Source organism: Chanos chanos, chromosome 13 (assembly GCF_902362185.1).
Source record: "Chanos chanos chromosome 13, fChaCha1.1, whole genome shotgun sequence".
NCBI classification, from domain to species: Eukaryota; Metazoa; Chordata; class Actinopteri; order Gonorynchiformes; family Chanidae; genus Chanos; species Chanos chanos.
This window is the reverse complement of record NC_044507.1, coordinates 13,189,449-13,214,408: the sequence shown is the minus strand read 5'-3', so window position 1 is coordinate 13,214,408 and position 24,960 is coordinate 13,189,449. Positions and strand designations below refer to the sequence as shown.

The 24,960-nt window shown below is 40.6% G+C and overlaps 1 protein-coding gene across 2 annotated transcripts in view; it reads right to left on the bottom strand.

Moving 5' to 3' along the window:
- Nucleotides 1-23,757, bottom strand: part of lmtk2 (lemur tyrosine kinase 2) — a 30,208-nt gene extending 6,451 nt beyond the window's left edge. For both annotated transcript variants that reach the window (XM_030789863.1, XM_030789864.1), the window contains exons 1-10: nucleotides 23,240-23,757; nucleotides 15,741-15,871; nucleotides 15,322-15,472; nucleotides 13,382-13,458; nucleotides 12,513-12,631; nucleotides 10,201-10,288; nucleotides 4,887-5,017; nucleotides 1,624-1,708; nucleotides 956-1,077; nucleotides 69-218 (exon numbers count right to left, since the gene is read on the bottom strand). In XM_030789863.1, the coding sequence (XP_030645723.1) occupies nucleotides 69-218; nucleotides 956-1,077; nucleotides 1,624-1,708; nucleotides 4,887-5,017; nucleotides 10,201-10,288; nucleotides 12,513-12,631; nucleotides 13,382-13,458; nucleotides 15,322-15,472; nucleotides 15,741-15,871; nucleotides 23,240-23,336 (1,151 nt within the window). In that variant the 5' untranslated portion in view covers nucleotides 23,337-23,757. The remainder of the gene's footprint in view (nucleotides 1-68; nucleotides 219-955; nucleotides 1,078-1,623; nucleotides 1,709-4,886; nucleotides 5,018-10,200; nucleotides 10,289-12,512; nucleotides 12,632-13,381; nucleotides 13,459-15,321; nucleotides 15,473-15,740; nucleotides 15,872-23,239) is intronic.
- Nucleotides 23,758-24,960: the final 1,203 nt, after the last annotated feature.

Below are 24,960 nucleotides of genomic sequence, written 5' to 3'. Positions count from 1 at the left end.
AACTGCTAAGAACTGGTCCAGAGCCAGTTGAGTGCCTTCACATGTAACTAGGTACTGATAACACTCACCATCTTTCAGAATAGGGTAGATCCAGCTGGGGTTTGAAGAGTTTGATCTGTTGATCTCTGATCACATGGTTGAGTACCTCTCTGTCTGACAGGTGTGAATAAGGTTGGGTTGCCTTCTCAAAAAGCTCCCAAAGAGTCACACCCAGTGCCCTGAAAACAAAAAGATTTTTATACACTCGCTGCAAGCACTAATCTCCTCACACAACAACACTGCAGCCGTATGTCATTTCACTTATATCCCCCCTCCCCCCTCACAATTTACCAATATTGTTCTCAAAATGCTCAGTCTATAACATGAGGATTAAAACATAATTTCCTGACAAATATTCTCAAGATGAAATGAGATACTTATTATGCAAGTACATTGCAATAACATAGTACAGCCTTTTTCAGAGATGGGCAGTCCTGTAATAAGAACTTCCTTATATAAGGCCCCGAGATGTCTGGACAGGAGCCAAGAGAGCATTTGGGAATTCAGAATGATGCCTAAGAGAGAGGTGTCAGAATGAGGGCCCCCTTCGGTCAGAGTTTAGTGCTACCAAACAGTGATTTACAATCACTGACAGAGGGCAGAGCAAAGGGAGCGTATTTTCAAAGGACATTTTGACAGCTGTTGTGAAGGGAAAGACATTCAAACAGATCTCTCAGTGACTTAATTCTATGGTCACAAAACCCTGAAGTTATCACCTTGGAATCCCTGAACTACAAAAAATCTGCATGTGTTAAGCACTATGTTACTACAGAAAGGACACGGCTTCCGCTGGTTTTGAGTAATTACTTGACAAAATCCTGTTGTTTGGACACATCACGTATGTTAACCATAACTACAATTTGATCTTGAATCAAATATTTGTGTTCTGATGTAATGAACACTGGGACATACGCACCACACATTGCTGGGTTTGGTTTGCTCAGCTGTGATCACGCCACCATGAAGTTCACCCACCAGTTCAGGGGCCAGCCAGCGCAGAGGAACCCACTTATCTTCCTCTGTAGTGATGTAATCATCCTGGGTCAAAAGAAAAATTATTTCAAACAAGTCCCAACTAAATTAAACTTAACTAAATGTGTCCAGAATTAGTCTTTATTTTAAATTTAAATTAAATGACTACAAAAATTGGTAGTCATTTACCTAACACATAAAAAATAATAAAATGTATATATAATTTACATAAAAGCCATTTTTGCTGAATTTGTATGCTTAGGTAACAAGTAAGAGATCGTGTGAACTAGTTAAAGATCTCTATATAACTTGAAGAATGCAACTGACAACATAACACTGTTGCGTGACTGCTCTAGTCATGACATGTATTGTATTGCATTTCACTTTGGTTAACTCTGACTTCAACCAGGAGTTAAAGGCCAGCAGCTGAACATAACCTTCAATAAAAAAGTATACACATTCTATTGCCTCTCTGAAGGTTAACTGTGCATGAAAAACTCATAAATTAAATAACCAGTTGACAACTACAGTAGGTACACAGCACCTATAAAGTTATTAAATACATTCTTTTTTTAATCTTTGATGTTTTAAAGGATAAAAATGTGAACTCACTTTAAATCTAGAGGGTCCAATTCCATAGTCTCCCACTTTGATGGTCATGTCTGAAGTTAGATAGCAGTTCCTCAGTGCTAAGTCACTGTTTAAAAAAAATAGGGGGGAGGAAACATGACAAAATATTTCAAATTAAAATCACAAAGCCTGAAACAAAAATGTGGTTGCCAGGTAAAACAACAATGACAGACAGAGGAAGTGACCTGCACAATACCTTGTCCTAGGCAATAAACTGTGCTCCTCCCACCAAAAAAAAAACAAAAAAACGCGTAACTGCTTTGAAGAGAGAAGAGTTACAGGTATTCAATATTTCCTTTATTTTCTAAAACCCACTATTAGGCCTAACCAATCAATCGACAGGACAGCCGCATCATTTTCCCTCGCTATTTGGTCAACAGTACCAAACAGAGTGTCTGGCATGACACTCTTTCAAAATCATCCCTTTGTCCCTATAATAAACATCATTTATCAAACAGAGAAACTCGCTGTCATTCCACTCATGTGGTGATTACTTCAGTACCATTCAGTTCATTTTTGACAAAAGGAGTAAAAGCTCAATTATTTAATTAGTGGAATTCTGTACTCCAAGACAGAATTTAACTTTTGTAAAATGATGACCCATCTCCAACCCACTTTTATCATGTGAAATTCTGACTGCATTGATTCCAGTAATTCTAAAACTATGGAGTCCTGACTCCAAAGGCTTAAATACTTCAGTGGAAAGTATTGTTACCACAAGAGTGAGTCATTTCAACAGTATAATTTTATTTGCAAATTCAATTTTTTGGGATTTGAAACTAGATCATGCAAAACTCATCCGTTCAGAATGAAATACAGTTCTGTCAAATGAACAGGTCTGAATCAGACCAAATGAAAAATAGCAGATATAATGCAAATAACAACAACAATGGGAACATATTTTGTGTTTAAAATAATTTGCTTATAAAAGTTGAATTTTTCAATCAAACATGCATTAACATCTCTCCTTCTCACTGAACCTATTTTTCAAATAACTGCGAAATAATTAGAAAAGTATTATGAAGTGCACCTGTTGGCCATTAAAAGTGCATATTTTGTTTTTGTCAAATAATGTGATTTTTTTGTTACTTTATTATCAGAAAATCAGTGAAAATCCGCCCAGACATTAGGCATCATTATCAGAACCCAACTGGTTTTGCGGTCCACAGCTTTCATAGTGTTTTAGCATAGCTAAAGGCCAAAGAGGTATGGATGTATTAATGTACATTGACAGAACTGTTTGCCATCTGAAAAGGTTCAAGAACCTCTGTGTTCCTGTTTTACCCATGTGATAGGTGAACCCTTCAAAGAACCCTTCTTTCTAGACTGACTGCTATCAGTTGCATCAAATGCATTACCACGACTAATGCCACAACTGATCCCTCGTTAAAAGTTAGACCACAAACCATGTCATTCAAAAACTGCCAAAAAAAACTACTTAAAGTCACAGCTACATGTTCAAGAGGTCACCTAAGGAGCAACTACAGGGCAATCTTCAGCTGCTTCCGTTCTCCCCCTAGCAACAAAATCACTGATGCTGGAGCTTTTCCCGAATCACTCACACAGCATCAGGATATTGTTCCAAGGGAGGAACACTCGTCACAGGGGTGGAGAGTGGGGAGAACATATGGTTGCCCATACAGACAGAAGTCTGATGGAAGGCTTAGCTCTGGTTTCCTTTTGGCCCGGCTACATACTTGAGCCCAAGTTCCAGAAGGGTGTCTCTTTTACCGTGCCTGCCTAGGACATCGCTGACACTAGTGGTCTTTGCTCACACACCCCAGAGCTACTGTCAAACCTACTGAAACTGCTGCAAGATAAATGGACAGATATTTTAGACTGTACCCTGCCCCTAGCAAGTGATGGACATATAGTTGGTCCTCGTCAACCAAAGTCAGGCTTTTTTCCCTACAAGGCAAATTCAGGTGGCATGGTGCACAAGCAAAATTAGTGCATTTAGTGTCAATGAAGTCCTCATGCAGACACAATGGTTCATTTGCCCATAGATTCAAGTCCAATTCACTTAATCACAAATATCTCTTGGGATTAAACCTAAAAACACAATTCTGCAGACATTTTCACAAGTTAATAGTGTGGACAGCAGCTGCAAGAACTAAAAAGCTTTCAAGACAGATCATAACATGGAATGATATAATTATCCATAATTTATGTAAGTTTCCCTTGGGGAAGGAATGATTTGCCTACGTTTTCCTCTGTATCAGTATACCATTACTTTCAAACAACTGTCATGTAGACACTAGACCTTTCTCCTCCATTTCCCTAAATGTTATCCTGTGTGACCAAAGATGCCTGGGCTTTTCTGTGACTGCCCCCACTGCCTGTCTTTTATCTTCAGCCCTTTGCACTAAGCAAATGAGATCGTATGTTTTGGCCTCACTCCCAATCAGCCAGCAGTAATCCCAGGGGTCCAAGCAGCACGCAGGGCAGCAGCCCATGTGAGGCCCATGTGGGAGGGAGTGTGACACCAAGGTTCTCATAGTAAATCAACTTTGTGACCAAAAAGCTTAAGCCGGAATGCTTTCATTACTCCCGTAACGACACTGAGTGGAATCTCCGCGCACCTCTTTTAAGTCCTAATATTCTTTAAAATCCCCCAATATATGGGTATCCTTTTACACTCAGAGTGCAGAATCATCACATCCCTCCAACTGAGGACAGTCGACACCAAGCAATCCGTGAGAGCTGTGTAATTGGATGCCTATTGGCATATTCTGAGCATGCAAAACAGAGCAGACAAGCTGAGCGCTGCATGTTACTCTAGACCCTGGTCTTGCTTGCCCAGACAGACAGCACTCATGGGGTAAAATTGAAAATCAAAACAGAGGTTGCCTTTTACGGTGAAAAATCAGCAAAATGATCATTAACGAGTCAAACATGTAAAGACGCAAATTAAGTCCAAAATGTCATGAGAACCAGGTTCTAACAATGACACCTGGCAATTTTAATACATTTTCTGCCAGTGTGTTATACGTAAAGGTAGACTACGCAATGTAGTGTGTGAATGGAGTTTAAAAAAGGAAGAAGGGATAGACAATTACATTCACTTAAATTCTGCTTACATTATGACAAAGAAAATAATTCATTAACGTTTAAAATATAAACTAACTAAACTAACTAAGGCCATTAAACTTTTTTCAGTGTAACAAGAAAAAATTACATGGACAATCTACGCATTTTATTCAGAGAATAGCTAGCTAGCATGCAGGAAGGTCTAGAGGAGTTACCTATGTAGGAAGTTGTGTTTGTGGAGATGGGTAACCCCTGCAGCAATTTCACATGCCATCTTCTGGAGCTGCAGCAGCTCAGTGTTCCTGTATAGCCAGTCCTGCTGGGCCACATAACTTTTCAGGTCCCCCTGTGACAACAAAAAAATATGTAAGACACGAGCAAAACCTAAGCAAAAGTTATTTTTCACAGTAAAGTCCCCCAGACATGTAATCAATTGTAAAACGAGACAAAACACGGAGCGGTAATATATTCTTTGAACAGTTCTATGTTGTGCATGTATCTGCTGAGGGTTTTTGTAATGTTACTGTACATGTGGAAGTGTCTTGCACTGGTATAACCACAAGGGGTCAGCAGACGCTCTCCACAGAGGTAAGTTTACAGTCGTTGGTGACTGGACCAAAAAAGGGAAAGGCTGTTTAATAGACAAGCCTATATGCTGTGTCACAGCAATTTAAAAATAAAAGAGCAATGGTCAGACTGGCTAAGTGCCTTAGAACTGCTGTACTGGGTCAAGTTTCTGGGCCCAGGGTCCGAAGCCCAGTTTGGGGATGAAGAGCAGACTATGTGAAAGTAGGCCCTGATGGTGGTTGATCCAGGCCATAGTTAAATAACCTCATTAGCCCAAACAAGCTACTCACAGAAAAGGATACACTACACAGAATGGCTGAAAAAAAAAAAAGATTTTCTTTAGCCAACAATTCCAACCACAAACAATTAAGTGTAGCAACAAACCAAATGAGCTGAGTTGTGCAGCCTTATGAGTCCATTCTGCATGTCAGAGTAAGGTGAAAATCTCTTCTGACAATGCAATTATGATTAACTGATTATTTTAAAAATTCACTATCATGATTCTGTCACCGACTGACAAAAAAAATGAGAAAACACACACCCTTCCTAACACGTAGAAGAGAAGATTACTGACGTCCTCTCAATTCAAAAACCACAAAGAATGGATTACAAACAGTAAAATGACAAAAATAATAATAATAAGGTACTACACTTGTCTTTTGTCAGCAAACCCTGACTCCCAGACTCAGGTGTTAGAAACACGTCCACAGAAGGAGAGGTCTATGGGGGCCAGGGCTAAGAGGATCAGGTTCTAGCCTGGGCTGAGGCCCCTTGCTTCACACCACACCGGTGAGAGGGTTAAACACTCCCCTTGGAATGTTACAGCACAGACACGGTTTGCTGCACCAACACAAGCATTGTAACATAATATATGAGCTGGTTTGGCTAAAAGTGCCAGGCTTGCCATGCAACGCTGAGTCGTCGCTATGTTTGTGCACTGCGCTTCTCAGTTTCTCAATTTCTCCTGTCTGGTGAATAATAGAATACCATTAACGTAACCCTAATCATTCATTTTTTTTAGTGCTAAGACTTCCTCCACGGCTGTATTAGATCATAGAGGTCTAAATTAAGGCATAAGACAAAAATATTCTGCTTGCAGTGGAGAGCTGTTACTATGGGCTAGACAGAGCAGATGAGAGAGACAGCCAGCACACGCTGGGGAACTGGCAATGTGCTTAACCAGAGCAGACAAACAGGTCTGGCTGAAAGATAGACACATAAAAATAGTTGGAAAGACCGTATAATGAACACGTAAATACTTTCACTGAGTGAAATCTTGTTAAAGTGTCAAGCCCTTAGCACAACCCTGTCATCATACTTAGAAGTGAGGAAAAAGTAATGTTCTGATGCGTCACAGATCAGAAGCTCTTTATGTAATATACTGACAAATGCTTTTCACTTGATCTGAAGCAGGTTTTCTCATTATGCTATTTAAATGATGATTAAGGTTAAAGAGATATTCATTTCACTAAACTTTGACAACAGGACCAAGCGATGAAACCAGCACGGACTTTTACCAGGTTTTATGATGAAACTCATTATCACAAGATGACAAATGGGATAAAAAGGCTCCCTGTTTCACAAGCCAGCCTTAATTCTGAGTCCAATTAGAGGAGAAAATTTATTGGATATTAGAGTGCTAAGTCAGAAACACAGTGGACACACAGTGAGGCACAACTAAACACATCAGCCAGTGGAGACTTTAAAATGTAGAAAATCACAGGCACTAAAAGTCACTAGAGGATTACTCTGAAAGTGTGAGACTCTCACTCAAAGAGTCTACAAATCTCTCCATTCCCCCGTTCCGAGGTAGCCTGCACACGCTCCTTCATACCCCCCTTAAAACAAGCGTGTACAGGAGAGACTGTCACTCACACCGACAGCAGCTGGCATTCTGTTAGCCTGCTCCAATTGCGCACTGCAGCTATATTTCTGTCTAAAATGCAATGAGTCAGGGTTACCATTGGTTACTGAGACACATAAGGGAAACAGACATCAATCATGGACCTGTCTAGCGTGAGCCCCACGCCACAACAATCAAAGCACTAGATAGTGGGAAATGTAACCATACGTTTTGGGGAGTGATGCCTAATTGAAATATGTTTTAGAATGAAGAGTGAAGAAACTAGGAAATATCTAAGCACTATTTTATAGTTTCAATGAGCTGAAATTGCAGCTTTGCTATTTTGGAACACTTGATGAAAACGTGACATGAATGTAAACAGTGAAGAGCCCAGAAACGGGTCCAAGTCACAGTCAGCTTTTAAGTCTTTCCCCTTGAGTGTAGTCTGAAGTACTGACAAAAATGGCTTAAGTCATATTACCATGTTACAGCACTCACATGAAGTCACAACATCTGACTGCTGACAGGAAAAATCCCACTGGTAATGTATTGGTAAAAGCGCCTTCCTATTGAAAATGGGGTTTTTTTTCATTCATTTATTTTGCTAATTGTAAAAAAAAAAAAAAAGGATTACAAAATAATAGGTAAATATACTAAATGCTTGTTGGCTGCCCGTGTATGACAGCAGATTTCTGTCATCACGATCTTCTGTCACTCGGCCAGAGCCCAAGGTTTGCCAGAATCAATCCACTGCTGTAGCATACTGTAGATGTACGTGTGTATACAGAAATACCTTATAGACATCACACAGCAGTGAGTTTCAGATGAGTGTTTTTGGGGTGTGATTACATGTTACTGGCAGAAAAAAAAACAGCACAGTACAGATTTTAGGTCCAAATATAGCGGAAACTCAGGCTGTGACTAGTGTTGAGACATTAGCTCAAATAACATGTCAAAGTTAAATCTGAATCACAATGGTTTTTCACATTCACAAAGTTAAAAGTCCTTAAAATGGAGACTAGAAGAGACTGTACGTTTACTTTTCTTTTGTCGTTTTGAACATAGCTTTAAATTTAAATTGATTTAATTTTAAACTGAAGTGAGAACATAAGGTGCTTGTTACAAGCTAACACATCCAACGATATATTGTGTGATTTTGACAGATATATTTTAAGAAGCAGTTTCAGCTGCTAAACATTTGGGCTTAATTTTAACAAAAAGTTAACAGTTTGTGTTTGAAACAAAGCTAAATTCTGCTACAAGATTCATTTCCCAACTTGAATAGACCTCCTGACAGGAGCAGTCACCTTCTCAATCACCTCTTGTTGAACATATCATATGTTGTAGGAAACCAACTAATAAAAACTGCACCCAAACTCATCTCTGTTTCCAGCCTTACAAAGACACCTGCTGACTGATGGATGAGTGAGGCCGCAACTTGACCCACAACACCAGTTGACAAGCTCAGGGAAAACTGGTTCCTTTGATACCCCAGACAGCGTTACGCAACGCAGGGACAAAATGAGCTCATCGTCCCCCTGGGTTGGACAGACTGTATCTCCAGCCATTCTCCTGGCAGGAGCACAGGAGAGACTGGCACTACCTGAGTAGGCTACAGCGTTGATAATGGTTCTCTCTCCTGCTGACGACATGCACTTGGCAGTCTCCGAGTGCTCCTGAGTAGGAACAAATCACCAAGTCTGGCGAATCCAAAAAGACAGCGGGGAAATATCTGGGCTCAGTCCCATCTGTCTTACGTTACCTAATTTGTAACGTTAGCGCCAAGATTTGGTAGAGCTGGTTGTGGCGCTCTTGGATTTCTGCCGCTTAATTCTAGACTATATCTAAGCAACAGAATAAGGCATAGAGTTTTTTTATCCAGCAGTGTGTTTGTTCAGCAGAACACACACACGGTTCACTGAATAGTAGGTTAGCCAGAGATGAACTTGGGTATATTTGAAGCTCTCTCTTTGGTTGACCGACATGGCATTGTGAGCAGACTGGCATAGATCCTAAATGTTAGTCTATGTTACTCTACTCAGAATCAAAAGCTCAAACAGAAAGCCAGACATTCACTGAATATTCATGTGATATTCACTGAAAACAGCACAAGTCTTAAAAATAGGCTGCTAATTAGACTCATCCACTTACAGCATACAGAATACACTCATATTTTAATTACATATTTCTCGATACAAGTATATCGGGCGCTACCAGGTGTATGCTGTTATAAAGGTCCTCTGATATGAGAGGAGCTACAACCAGTCAGTAACATTTGGAGCTGATATGGTTTATGGCAGCTACAGTCAGCCTAAGGTGACCTCAGGCTTTATGCAAATATTAAAACGCTCATATGCACGTACACACGTCTTGCCAAAACACGTTTATAAAGTGGGCGTAAATACATAGAAAACACAATGTTTATACTATATGGGGCATGAAAACTCCAAACAACAGGCTGAAGTAGCCAACACCCAGAGGATAAGAGGGGGAGGGAGAGAGGGGGAGGGGAAGAGAGTGGGGGAGAGAGAGAGAGAGAGAGAGAGAGAGAGAGAGAGAGAGAGTTTCAAATCATCACAGGGCACAAAGATGTATAAAAAGAGATGATCATTTCACAAGGAAGTGATATATTTCAGAGCAGACTTGCAACATGCACACACATTAAGGGCTGCACTTTACATTATCTTCCTAGTACAGGATAAAATGTACAAACACAGCAGGATGCCATAGTGACACTGTGGTTAAAAGGAGCCTCTTGCTTTATTGGGCTGTGAGGGAATTTGAGAGCTCCCTGCTGGAGGCTGCTATGTAGCTCAGATGCTTGGCAGGCACAGGAATCAAGTCCAAAATAGATCAAGAAAAACAGAGAATAAACCATACGCTACAGAGATCTCTATTTACTTGGAGTATCCTTAAATCTCACCAGCATTGCTCATCTCTAAAAAAAACAACTCCTGTGTGGAGTCTAGTGCAGAGAGACTTAAATTACTGGTGGTAAAACCATTTGAATACATTTAAACAATTATTTAACATGCTGACTTAGAATCCAGTCAAGCAGCAGAGTAATGAAGACAAGTCAGTTTCTATATGGTGTTATCCAGGTGCCAGCACTCACTTACCAGCTCACAATATTCAAAGACCAGTAGGAATGGAATGGCCTCCACACACTGACCCAAACAGTGAAGGATATTTGGGTGCTGAAGAACCCTACAATAACAAAAAGAAATTACCGTTAAAAACTACAGTCTGACAAAAATGCTCATACACAACATTACGTGGAATCTATACCTGAAGATACGGCTCATATTAACAGACCTATATTTGGGAGAGTGAGCGATAGAGTAATGTCATTGGAAAAATGCAGCTGATGCCAATACACTAAAAGCATTCTGACATAAGGCTGCACAATATGGAGAAAATATGCAACGTGAGATGTGATAAAACAAAGATTAAAAGTGTATCATGTTCTTGTCTCTGCACATGCTGTAAGAACAGACCCTGAAAATGAATAGATCATCTTTGGTTGTATGCTAAATGATGACACGGGTTTGTTGCGTTCCCCTTTTCAGTAACCGCTACTGCAAAAAACCTACATTCACCAACAGTTCTCTCTTTCATAACCATCTCTTTTTTTGGGTATTGAAGAAGAAGAAGTAGTACTTTATTTGTCACACTCACACTGTGCAGTGAGCAGTGAAATGCAGCCTCTGCATTTAACCCATCCTAACATCAGTGAGCACACACACTGAGCAATGAGCACACACACACACACACACACTATGAGCTAGGAGTACTGGGCAGCCAGCGCCTGGGGGACCAACTCCAGGACTTTTTGCCAGTGCCTTGGTCAAGATCACGGACAGGAGAACTAATCCTCGCATGCATGTCTTTGTGGTGGGAGGAAACCGGAGCACCCGGAGGAAACCCACTCAAACACGGGAGAACATGCAAACTCCACAGCGTTGCCAGTTGACTGATGGATTTTCCCTTTTTAGTCCCGCATTCTCTGCTGCTCCTCCGCTTACTTCATCGGCAGCAGTTGGTTCCTCGGGACTACTCATTGCGGTGGTTTGCTGCTTGACTGTTATACGTGGCTTGTGATTCTCTTTGCAAATCTCTGCTCATGCCATCTAATTACATCATTGTGCACACAAGTCTATGCACGGTTGACCTGTGCGTGGGTAATGCTAGAGTAGGGTTATTCCTCTGGTCTACGCCTCAAGCAACTTTCCAGCTGTATGAATCTGAACCATTTTGATATCACGGAATTCTTCGATGTGGCTTTTGTGGAAATTCATACCGAGATGATAAAAATACGATGAATCATGCAGTCTTACGCTGACATAAACCGAATTTACTGACAGAAGATCTTCATCATCTGTCAATATGCACTGGAGCACAGTAGGGCTGCCCCTGACCAAAGATTTTCCTAGTCAACTAGTAGTCGTTAGTTCAAGCCATTAGTCGACTAGTCGTTGCACATTTATGATATTAATTTAATTATTTAAATATATATATTTGGGGCGTTAGAAAACGTTTTGAGTTCCAGGGCTGAGAGAGAATGTTACAACACCGTGCTACATTACAGAGAGATAAGCCTACAAAACCGTAATAAAGAGCCTTTAAAATATACAAGCACACACATAATGCCAGCTGCCTGTTAACGGCAAAAGTGGTAATGATTCTAAATGTGTCGGAGCAACCAACAAGGTACGCCACACTGAGGGGAAAAAAAATTCTGAGATCTTGAAAACAAGGTCGTAATATTGCGAGAATAAAGCTGTAATTGAGAAAAAAAGTAATAATATTATGGGAATAAAGTCGTAATTTAATGAGAATAAAGTCATAATATTTCAGGAAAAAAAGTCATAATATTACAAGCATAAAGTTCTTGTAATATTATGACTTTTTTCCTGTAAAACTACGACTTTATTCTCGTAGTCTTACGACTTTATTCTCGAAACCTCAGCATTTTTTTTCCTCAGTGTGGCCCTAACACTCCATCGTAGCAAGGAGCCCGAACATTTTCTTTATTTATTTCAACACAACATAACATCACACAACTTATGAACTTGAAACACCAACACAATAACAAATGATAAATAAAAAAAGTCTTTTGTTAAAAAACTAAACTGAAAATATTTTCGTTTCCTACTCTTAGGGGGCAGCCCCTAGTGCACAGACAAAGTAATTCTGTACAACAGCAACCATCATACCTACAGAAGCAAACATCATACCCAGGAATTACTGCTTTGCTATAGAGCTCACAAAAAGAGTCCCATCAGAACAAGCCTGTGACAATTTTCATCATGTCAAAGAATAAAAACAAAACTATATGAGATACTTCTTGATTCAGCCATTCATAATTCAGTGAACTAACGCGTGTACGTATAAGACCCATCCTGTGAAGAGTGTTCCCCGGGCCACTCACCTGTATGGGTCTCCCTGCTGTAGGAACTCATTCTGCTCCTTAGAGCTAGCACTAGCTTTAAGTTCTTTAACCACCACTCTGGCAGCTCCAGGCTCTGAGTAGATCTCACTGAGCAGAACCTGAAAATGAGGGAGAAAAGAACAGGAGAGAGTCAGTAACACAACAGCTTTTTATACTGCATGCTGGAAGACCCCACAATTCAGCCTCCCAGCCCGGAGAGAGAACTGCATTGCGCAGGAAAGACTCCGCTTCCTGAAAACAAGGGCAGGACGGTCAGGAGCCGCGGAGCAGGTGTCGAAGGAGAGCAGAGGATGTTCTCATCGCTCGCCGGTTTTGTGCAAGTGCGTGGATAGAAGTCCACAGGAAGCAGCTTCAGGAAGCAGCGCTCCCATCGGCCAAGCTTTCTGTAAACACACCGGCTACAGAGGGATAACACGTGCATAAGATCACGCTCACACACTTGCCTCTCCCTGGAGGACTGGCAGACAAAGAGTGGTGGTTCAGAGATGGAGCAGAATCTTCTCATTAACACTGAAGACTAAACACCAACTGCAGCCTGCTTTGGGGCAGCGGGAGGTACTATTTTTGTCTTTTCACCTCTGACGGAACAAACATGTTAAATTTAACAGCAAAATCATGGCCTAGAAACAAAGTGACAATAAAAGAGCGAGAGCAGCGAGATAAATTTGACCAATTTGTGCACTTATTTGTTGGGGACTTGTTTGTTTGGTGTTGGCCTATTTCCGCAATCCTAAGATTGCTTTTCCGTGGTGAGACTGTGGGGAAAAAAGGTTGTGTTTGGCAATGGCCTCATAAACAAACCGCACGTCCAGATCGAGTGTAAACCAAAAATAACAGGAAACGCTCACCTTGCCAAACCAGCCATTTCCAATCTCCTGAATGTAGCTGAGAGTGTGACGGGGCACATGTGAGCCTGCGGAGCTGTCTGTGGAGCCAAAGACAAAACAAAGAGCTGCTGTCAGAGAGCCAGGAGGGGACTTACACAGGAGCACACAAGTAGAGTAAACCCTCTAGCCACTGGCACCTTTCCCATTGTCAGACCCTTTTCTAGCCTGCCAAGTTTGTGCATTTACAACTTAACTGCCTCTAATTACTATTTATAATAATGACCTTTCACGTTACTCTAATACTCTTATAGACTTGACAGCCAAACAAAATGCTATACTCTGTGTGTTTTTCATCTGCAGTGAACAACTATTATTGTTTACATTTGAAATAAAGCAGCAAGAATACAAGAAAACAGAATATATTTTCTGTTTCCCTCATTTATGAGTAAACAACTCTTGATAAAAGGAATGAGATAGAACTACATCCTCTTTTATTTTACACCCGGTCATAAGGTTGGAGGAGGGGGGGGGGGAAGCCCTCTCCCATAAACATGATTCCTATGCTTGTTATGTAAAACTGAACTTTGCTTCATCTTAAGGAATGTTTCACTATATCCCTTGGATAAATACGTGAAAGGTTCAAAGCAGTAAATCTCCTCACGTCTCATGTACAGAGATGAAAAGTATGTGTTGTAGACACTGTATACTGTTCACCCACGTCATAACACTCTGTGATTTCATCAAAAAACTACAAAGACCTCTCTCTCTGAGTACCACTTTCACATCCTACGTAATGTTTACTGATCCACACAGTTCAGTCTACAGCAAAAATACTGCCACCTAAATCATGTGAGCCTAAACCTACAGCATATCACAGCCCTCACAGCCATGCATATCAAAGGCACAAGAGGTGAAAGTATGAGGTCTAATTTTTCATTTTAAGTTAAGCTGGTCAACAAGAAACGGCAGCTGCTGATGAGATTTTGAGTGGCAGCGTGCAGTATGTTTGGTACAGGCTTCTAAAGCACTGTCTAGATAAGATATGCTTACAACTGGCTTGCTTGCAACTGACACAACAGGTCGGATATGGACTGTCTCTTTAGAGTGAGCCCTAAAAATGACATCAGTTAGTGTAATGTGACACCAGTACTATAAAACAGAACTAAGTGAGAAAGTCAACTGCTCCCTTCACAGGGCAGATGGATTCAACTCTGGACCAAAAACAACTTGGAAGCATTTCAGATGCTAAGTGTCAAAAATGCTGTTCATTCAGTCCAGCAGATGTGTGCCCCCATCACTCATATTTTGACATGGGTTTTTTGAATTACAAAGTAGGCCATCAAAACTACTATATTAAACCATTGAGTGGAAATGAATGAGCAACAGAAATGAATGAGCACACTCGGATCTGACACGCTGCTACAACACCATTTGTCATTCACAAAGCTTAGAGCGGCTGTCTCTCTTCACTCTGCAATGGACATTAAGACTCAAAACGAAATGCACGCAGCTGAAACACTTTCACAAAATGAAACCATGTTCATCTCCATAACGTGGTTTGTTTGCTAGTTAAAGAACGCAGATCACGACTGCATCGAGTGTGACCGCTGAACAAGCCAAGCCGAGAAGTTATTAAACAACACAGAGGCCAAGCAGGCCCGGGACAAGAGTATGTGCTTCAGAAGGACAGTGCTGTCGTGCTGTACAGAGGCTGAGAGAGAGAGAGAGAGAGAGAGAGAGAGAGAGAGATAAAGAGAGCGAGAGAGAGAGAGAGAGAGAGAGAGAGAGAGAGAGAGATAAAGAGAGCGAGAGAGAGAGAGAGAGAGAGAGATAAAGAGAGCGAGAGAGAGAGAGAGAGAGAGAGAGAGAGAGATAAAGAGTCTGAGAGAGAGAGAGAGAGAGAGAGAGAGAGAGAGAGAGAGAGAGAGAGAGAGAGAGAGAGAGAGAGAGGAGATTCTGACCGGCCATATGAGGCAGCTGGAGGTGCGGAGGGCCAGGTAGAGCCACGGGAGGCACGGCCAACGTGTACACCTCAGCAGGAGACTGCATGGAGGGCGTGTCCTCGGCTGGCGGCGTGAAATCGATCTCATCCTCAAAGTTGTCCTCAAACTCCTGAGGAGAAAACGTGGAGGACATTAGAGTCCAGACCAATAGACTTTGCTGATTTTGGCACAAGTGTACCAGAGACAATATTTCCAACTATTTACTAATGAAGGACTTCAGAAGGTAAAATGAAAGACTGTGCATTAATTCTGTTAAACTGAAATTTTTTTTCAGAGACAAAAAACGGTACACAACTCAATTTATCGATGATTAATTTTCCAAGAGCAACAGTGTAAGAGAGAGACAAAAAAAAAGATGATGACGTGACATTACTTACCTTAAAATTGATCTCTCGCTCCTTGCAGCAGGTCACACAGTTTAGCAGCAGAACAACAATGGCTATCAACGCGCTCAGAGATACAGCCAGAGGGAGACTCAAAGAGACATAGCCCTCAGCAATTGACTCCCCTGAAAAGAATAATTGTGACATTGTGAAATGTGACATGAGTAAACTGTTCAGATAATTCTCAGGAAAGGTTCAGACACAAGCCGTGCTCAGCAACGCAGGCTGACTATGCATTTCCACTTGTTTTACAGTATATGAACCAAATATATTATACAACCAGTATCAGCACTGAAACACAGTAACTTCTATGGATTAAATGAAGTGTCACCAGAATGGTCGAAAAAAAAAATGTTAACAAAACTGAATTTAGCTTTCAAAACACTCGTGATATAACTTATTAATTCACGTCCATTCAGTCAAGTTTTCCTCGGAGGGCTTTCAGAAGACTAAAACAGCCAGTTGTTCTGTTAAGTCACGGAGGACATGGCCATTCTTTCTTCACCAGGCAGCAAAACCATTTGTTTAACGTGACGTTAAAATAAACTGGAAATAGAGCAATCTGTGCTGAAAGCCCGCTTCTCTCTATCCTCCTCTGTCATCACACTCATTTCTGCAACACTGAGCCTCTATCAGCACATTTCCCTACAGGACTCCAGTCCTCTCCTCCTCTCTCTTTTGTCATGTTCCACACAGCTGGTGGATCTGGTCTGTGTTGGCCTCTCTCCACATTTCACAGGTCTCACAGAGGACCCGCTTGTCAGAGCAGCACCTGCCTCGGCCGAAGGCTGAAACACAGTGTGTGTGTGTGTGTGTGTGTGTGTGTGTGTGTGTGTGTGTGTGTGTGTGTGTGTGAGCGCGCGCGTGTGTGTTTGTGGGCAAGTGGGTGTTTTTTGACTGTGTTAAGACCATCAGGTGGTCTCAATGCCCTCACAGTGTCTGCTCTTACATATAAATCAGTCCAGATCAATACACAGTAGACCAGTGCCATTTCTTGGTTACATCACAGAGGAACATGGAGCTTACACACTGGCGTAGAAAATAAAATCAATGCTAGAAGCGTAGCCTGTCTACTTTTTTTCCTTGCACTTATTAGCAAATGCAATGGTCACAAATGTTGGACACAGTCATAGGCCATGTCAGTTGCAATCAAAGCTATTTCACTGGTGAGTGAAACCCCAACATATAACCAGAGCATCACAGCCAGCAAATAGAGCAAAAGTGAAATGGGCAAAGAGAGACATTACTTCCATTTGAGGGGGCTGCCTCCAAGCAGTAGGCCAGGAAAGTTGTATTCTCTCCAACAGAGAACAGCCTACTTAAATTCTAAATATTTAAAATGTAGAAAGCAACGTGCTCATCCAGCTTAAAAAAAAAAAAATTTAAGCCGTCTGTGGAGAGGACCTGCTGAAGTCTCTAGACAAGCCTGAAAGCGTGTCTGGTCGGTACAGTGGCCTAACCTGGAGTCTGGTTTTTAAAGCAGAGCTTTCCTGTTTGGCCCCAGCAGTAAGGCCGTACGGAAACATGGCCAGGGTGTGTTGCAGTGACACAGTTCACTGCATGTAAACCATAAGCAAAAACGGAAAGATGCAAACAAAGGCCAACAGGACATGGCTATCTGCCAGCCAAATCACTTGCAATATTTGTATGCTCAGTTTGGCTGAGAAATTGCCCTTACATGTTCAGTGCACAGAAAACAGCTCCTTTGATTTGTTCCTTTAGGGAATTATACACAAAGAATTTCCGCAAATGTGCATGAGCTCTGTTTACTATAGAGTATCCTTTGTAATGGAACATCAGTTCTATAGTAATGGACAATTCAACTCACCTAGGGGATTTCTTTCACACACTGCAGAAAACAACAAACGGTTTGTACAGAAATAGCAGGTGAGTCAACACTGGCAGTTCAGTGAAAGTAATAAACTACTGAAGTAGATCCCTCACACAAGATTCTTTTGCAACATTTGAAAGCAAAAACACGGGCCATACTTTATCAAAGACCAGAACCTCACTCGAGATATAGAAATGGATATCAGTTCCTTATGAAAAATTAAGAATATCATTAACACACAATATTGTGCGCAGTAGAGGCCTCATATTCATATATTTGACTGGTTAGTTCAGACCATACTCCAATACAGTTAACATCTGTTGACCAATCTCCTCTCATATACATCTGAGTATGGCGGCCCTAATCTGGCCCACTCGCTTAACCTAACTTGTAGGGTATAACACAAACATTTTAATGGGCTATGTAAAATAAACAGTTTAAAATGTATTTGTAGAAATGATTGCTCTACTTCAAGAAAACAAAATCAGACATGGAAAATGAATTTCACTGATGGAGAAACAAATACAAAAACACCATACTGGAGGACATTACATAATGATTTAGCGTGCACCAAATATCATCACTGTTTGTTGAAATATTTCTTGTTCTTGGTTGTTCAGTATAAACATATGAAAATATAAATCATTTATGTCTAAATTATTCTTATTAATATAAAATTATATAAAGTCTGACCTGGTACATTGCTTTGTTAATTAGACATTAGTAGGCTATTTCACCAGTTTTGTTAATCCATTAAGAGTGAATTAATGAAAACAAATGAATGAGAAAACATCTGAACATGCCCTGTTCTTTAAAATACAAATTAAAGATTATTTTATTTCATCAAATCACTAGTACATAGGCTAGATTATAGTAAAGGAAACAAAAGACTAGCTTCAAGAAGAAACATTTTCTTTTTTTAAACTTGTAGACTTTTGAAAACCCTCTACAATTTCTCCACAGAGTAATCTTCATAACTACCTCTATTTCATAACGCAGCTATTCCAAGACTGGGTTCATGCTCACCAGTTTCTCTTCTCTTTTCATTATACACAACCTCCATAGTACTTAACTACAGAGCAACTTTTGGGGTTTAAACTGATACAAAATGTGATATCATCAATCATGTGACCAAATTTGGTCTTGGCCAACAGGAAACAAAGTCCACTGCATCATATTTCTTTGTACTGGCATGAATTCCAAACAGACACATGACTGGCATGTGAGCGACAGCCATAAGGAAGCCGCGTCTGATTTGAAAAATTAACAAGATATTAAAAATTCAGAGGCCAACTGCGGCACAATGGTGTTAAGCTCATTTAAAAAAGGGTGTGGGTGTGGGTGTGGGGGGGGGGCTGAAGACACCAGTGAAGATGAGTCTTTTCCAATGAAACATGCTACTACAAAATGAATTGACCAGGAGTCTAGAACAAAAACCACAGTGACACTGACTTCTATGGAATGGATGCAAGATACAGTGGGCTAGCGGAAAGATGAGCGAATAATGCACATAGGATTTGACAAGTAGGAGGAAATTAAGCCAAATCATGCTAACCCAACTTCTAGCCAACTACATCTAATGAATATTAGAGGTCAGCGAACTGGGCTCGTGACCGAAGGGTGGCTGGTTCAATTCCCAGGACCGAGATCCACGGCCGTGTGCCCTTGGGCAAGGCACTTAACTGCAATGCCCCCCAGGCGCAAGGCATGCTGCCCACTGCTCCTGCGTCGGGTGTGTGTGTGTGTGTGTGTGTGTGTGTGTGTGTGTGTGTGTGAGTTCACTACCGGTGAGTTGGATAGGTTAAATGCAGAGGACAAATTCACTGCTCACGGTTCACAATGTGTGTGTGTGTGTGTGTGTGTGTGAGTTCACTACCGGTGTGTTGGATAGGTTAAATGCAGAGGACAAATTCACTGCTCACGGTTCACAATGTGTGTGTGTGTGCGATCGCTGAGATTTACATTTACATTTGCACAAAGTGACAGGAGGCAGCCAAGTCTTGACGGTGTAGCAGTCATGTGTTTTACGTTGAGCGAGGAGGAGAGCTTTTAGGAAAGATCCATTACTTAAGAGACTGCCAAGAGAGGATGACAGAGCTCTGTAAATGCACCTACAGCAAGTTCACGTTAAACAGTATGACACAAGTTTAATCAGTATACAAAATATAATGACTAAACTCTCTGATGTTCTCTGACACAAGCTCCCACACAGTATGACAATATCTATAAACACAGAAGAAAGAAAAGGCTATAGGTTTCAATTGCGGGAATTCACATTTATCTTTTTCTGCCATGGTCAAAAGTCAGTCAAGTATGGAAATAAGTGGACTAAGCCACTTGTTAAACAAAAGCGGTGTAGGGGAACTGATAAAAACAACAAAAAAACTGACAAAGGAGATCTGAGGTCATACAGTGCAATTATCTTGGAAGTAGTTCCACAACCAAACACTATCTGATTTGGGCTGCTTTAACACATGGAATACTGCTAACCTCAACTGAGGAGGGGGGGTTATCAAATAGGTTGTAAGATAAACATTGTACACTATTTTCTGGCTGGGTCAGTGGGCGAAGCTTCAGCTCCAAAATACAATATAAAACAACCATTAACTGATTCCCAACCTACTGCAGCGCAGTCCATTTTGCATTAAGTTAACAAAAAAACACAGATGTGACTAAAGTTCAAAATTCCACAACGCGGACACTCGCCCTAAATGAAGTCAACCACTATTCTAGACATTCCCAAATTAATTCATAACCACGGAGCGTAGGGACTTCGGTCAAAAACCGTACCCAGTGCACCATTAAATCTGCTCCACGGCATTCCTTCGACGGCCCACTTAAAGACGGGTATGTATGGTCACATATCCATTTGCTCTCCTTATCTGAGTCATGGGTTTACATTATGACTTAGCAAACCTTACAAATTATTAAACTACTGCTCAGGCCAATCCACGCAATGCTGCCAGCTCTTATTTCTGTTCCCTGCATTTTATAGTGATCTCTGTTCACACCAAAGTGGAGCTGACCCAGTTACACAGGTCTCACTACACTGTTCCCTGTACATTAGTGATGGTGTGGTCAGCGTGTAGAAATAAGCAATAGCCTATATAGTTCAAACTCATGCCCTTGGTCATCGCATCATTAAGAATGGGCAAAGCAGCTACAAGCATTTATGTCAAGCCGCATGTATGTCTGTACAGCTATGTAAGCTTTCAACAATTTGAACCACAAATTTACAAAGACAGAACCACAACACAACCTAGATTCAACTTAGTAGTTGGATTTTTATTGCACAATTTGAGAATAATCAGCTGTACTTCCCAATTATACAAAATGAATAGAGAATATGATATTAGGCCTATACTGTGAACACGGTGATGAGGATGAATTTACTGAGCTTACGAGTCACATTTCTTGATGCACATAAAAGCACCACTTTCCCAAAAATGTGAAAAAAGAGAAAATGATCATTTTGTTCAACATCATGAAAATGTCCAAAACAAAAAAAAGAATACCTTTAACAGAGAATGATAGCTGTCCTGCTGACAAAAACCCTTTACAATAAATATTGCCTAATGCACTGATATGATTTTCCTCCAATCAGATTGCATATGCAGGCAAAGTTACAACTTCCATTAACCACCGGCAGTATAATAAAATTTGCATAAAACCAAGCAAAGAAAATCTTCACCACAGTAGCTAGCCACACTGTGCGGAACTGCTTTGCTGTAGCTGAAGCCAGTAGCTTGTTGTATTTTCTATAGATAATCAGTACCATTATCAATTATCATCCTTGCCATTGCAGACTAATGATGTTCACGATGTAAACTTCTCATCCTGTATCCTGAGAAAGCATAGCTTGATTGAATTTTGTAGAGAGTCAAGAGATTCAAAGCTACAGATAAACTCAGGAAATGTTTCTATAAACTCCAGGAAATGTTTCCAGTAAATTGCATGAACTTGTTTTGTGAACACATTTGTCCTTTTCCATATCCTAATCTTTAGAAGACAACTCCCTTCAGCTGTTATCCAGGTAGCTCCTTATAGGAGGGTTGTCTCAATATTTTTTCCAAGGTGCCTTTCCCACTTTCAATACACATTCAACTTGCCTTTCCGACTCGCCTGTGCATAAGACATGGAGCAAGAGCAGTTTAATAAAACTACATGGACCCTATCAGACACTCCAACGGTAGGAAGAATAATCTCAGACAAATGGGAGTTTGTTCATATGTATCAGTAGGCCTTTGAAATTAAAGATGGAGTACAGTAACTATGACACAAAGTGACACTACAACACTTTGGTACGGGCTGTCATTCTAGAGCCCTCAGGGTGACTTGACAGATTATCAAGACAGAGCACCCAATAAGGCAGCAGCCCCCCAAAAAATCAGGGTTACTGTCACTGAACCTTGAATTTTCTCACAGAGACCGAAGCCAAGCAACACGAGCTGTGAGGGACACCATTTCTGACTCCATTATTAGTCAGCAAGGAATGCGTCATCGTGTCAGCATGAGAAAAGCAGCGTGAACTGCTGCCATCAGTAAACAACCATAATCATCCTGAACTAATGACGATCAAGGTCTAAACCCCTATGCTAGATCCTTTATTATGTTTTGTAAAGAATTCAGACCAACAGATAAACTAGTTCTAAAGCCACTCACAAATCATTTTGTGTGTGTTCAACGAATTTTAAGTTGTTGAAGACCACAAAAAGTAAATCATTAACGACAGTTGATAAGAAAAGAATTTTTGCAGTTACACAATAGCCTACTTTAACTGTAGGTGACCACCACATGGATGAGGAAATGACTTCTCACCCACAATCAGACAGCTACAAAACAAGACTAAGGGAAAAGGGAGAAAGTTAACGAGATAATCTTCGATCACGCCAATAACCCTTAGCCTGAGAAAGGGCCGTTATCACGCGGTGTGCATATAGATCATGGGATGAGGTTTTGGCACATCTGGCAAATTTCTCAAGTTCAGTAAAACATACAAAATCCCAAAACCAATGTAATATTCTATATCCCGCCCCAAACAAATATCTAGCTATCCTCTATTCTTACCTAAACATCGACACACAGCTGTGTCGTAATGACATCACTTGAGTTTAAAACATTTACATGGAGTGGAATAGCAACCTTGTGCCTTTAGTGCGATTCAACTTGCATTTGTATGGAAACTGTATAGTTATAATAATTTAAGAGTTTGGCTGTTTTACAGCTTTATCGAGTTCAATGACTGATCCGCTTTGGTTTCATTGTTTCATAGCTCACAAGTGATAAATTGGCTGATCACTGCTGGCCAGCACTTGGCGTAGTGGGAAACCTTGTCCATCGCTAGCAAGCTAATTAGCCATACAGCTTACACATGAGCTCTGAATAGGTTATCTGTTTACACAGTGCCATGTCAATACACCAGTAAGAAATTTAAACAGCTGATTGACTAAAACGTCTCTCAAACAACACTGTCCATTACTACTGGCTAAGAATTCCAGTTGTCGCTTGTCAAGTTGGCCGACCACCGGTTTCGCCAGCTAGTCAGACAGTTGTCTTGTCTTGCTAACACTTGAACAATATGCCGAGTAAACTGACTTGTTGTCAGGTGTATCACGCAGGTATGTTTGAAAAGAACCCGTTGCGAGAAAATTAATATTCTCACCTGTTTCAGAATCAGGAGTTGGTGCACCTTCTGAAGGCAATGCCAACAAAGGAAACAGAGCACCCAGTAACATCACAAATCCATGGTGACTCTCCATCCTCCCAGTTTGACTAATCCAGTTAGTCGTTCCAAATTTACAGCTACAGTTTATTTTATCAAGTTCAATGCTATGCTAGAGTTCATCTATGAGACGCACAACACATTATATAGTCTATATGACATAGCCTAAAAATTACCGCTACTGTTAACGTTTCATCTGGTGTTTTTAGCTACAACACCTAGCAGAGCTAAGCTAGCTACGTTCACGACAGCCCGACGCTGCCTGTGGCTAACTATCGCTAACACACTAGCTACTGAGAGCTAGCGGTGTCTTAAATTACGTCTCTGTTTCATCGCACACAACGACAAAACTCCATTACCTCTCTTCAACAATCAAATCTTTACGTGTACATTTTTCTAACATCTTCACAACGTTTATTTTCACGATAGCAAATCGATAGTGTACACAGTCAAGCATCACCTTTCCCTACCGGCGCCATGTTACTACAATGCTACGTCATACGAGGAGGCCGTGTGTCCAACCTACACACAGTCACAAGCACAAACTAATCACACGTCCCACACCCTTTAAAATGACACGAAACTACCAATCATTACTCGCACAAATATTTCTTTAGTGAAACAGGTTGATGTGAAGTTACATATGTGCCTACCTGCAGTTTCATGTCATTTCGCAAACATGAAACTCATGCAATCTGTGGTTGAATGGTTAGGGAAAGGTAAATCAGACACAGTAAACTTGTTATGTGTGAATATGAGCCATGAATCACGTATTTCTCTATTGTTCATTGTATTGTTAACATTGCCCATAGGGTATCACAGAATGAATATTTTCCCCGGTTTGTTTTGAATAGTGCTACATTACAGCTGTATCACTGATTACACTTTAATAAACTGTACATAAATATTTATAAATAGCAACTATAAATACACATATGATGTCTGATGTTGCTTGCTGCAGAGACCTTCCACTCCTTGTACAAAACAGCTACTGCTGATATCAGCGCAAATTGTTCCTTAAGAAACGCTCATTACAGTTAAGAGGTTCATGAATGATTTCAAATGAGGTTTTCAAGACGTGAGAAGAATACACTATTTGTGGTCTGTGCATATATAAATTGTACACAGGTCCATGTCCCCCCTTTTATTTTCAACCATACTGAGACATAACCAGAAGACGTTGAAGCCATAGTTATCATCTTAAGTAAGCCTTTTAAATTAGGGCGAGTCACAAATTCGTAAAATAAGATAAGCTTAACTTATTACTATGACATTAAGACCTGCCAGCAGTGTCATTGCAAAGAATTCATTCTGGTATGAATAATGTTTGATATTGTGAACATTACCAGTAACATATTGCTTTACATTCATTCATCAGTACACATGCAATCACACTCACATAAACTTACACATGAACAAACACATAACTACTCAACATTAATGTTGTGATATAAAACTAAAATCCACTATCAGAAAATTCTATGTTCACAGAATTCCAATAATGACTTGGTGACAAAGTTTTTTTCTCCACCATGTTTCTATGTTGTTTTCTTTGGAATATAGAGAGTTTGTGTGTCTGGTTTTAATCCAATAACTGTCAAAAATTATCTGCTCTGATTAACTAATGAAGAGGGAGGTCTTTTCATGGCAGGGAAGTCTCC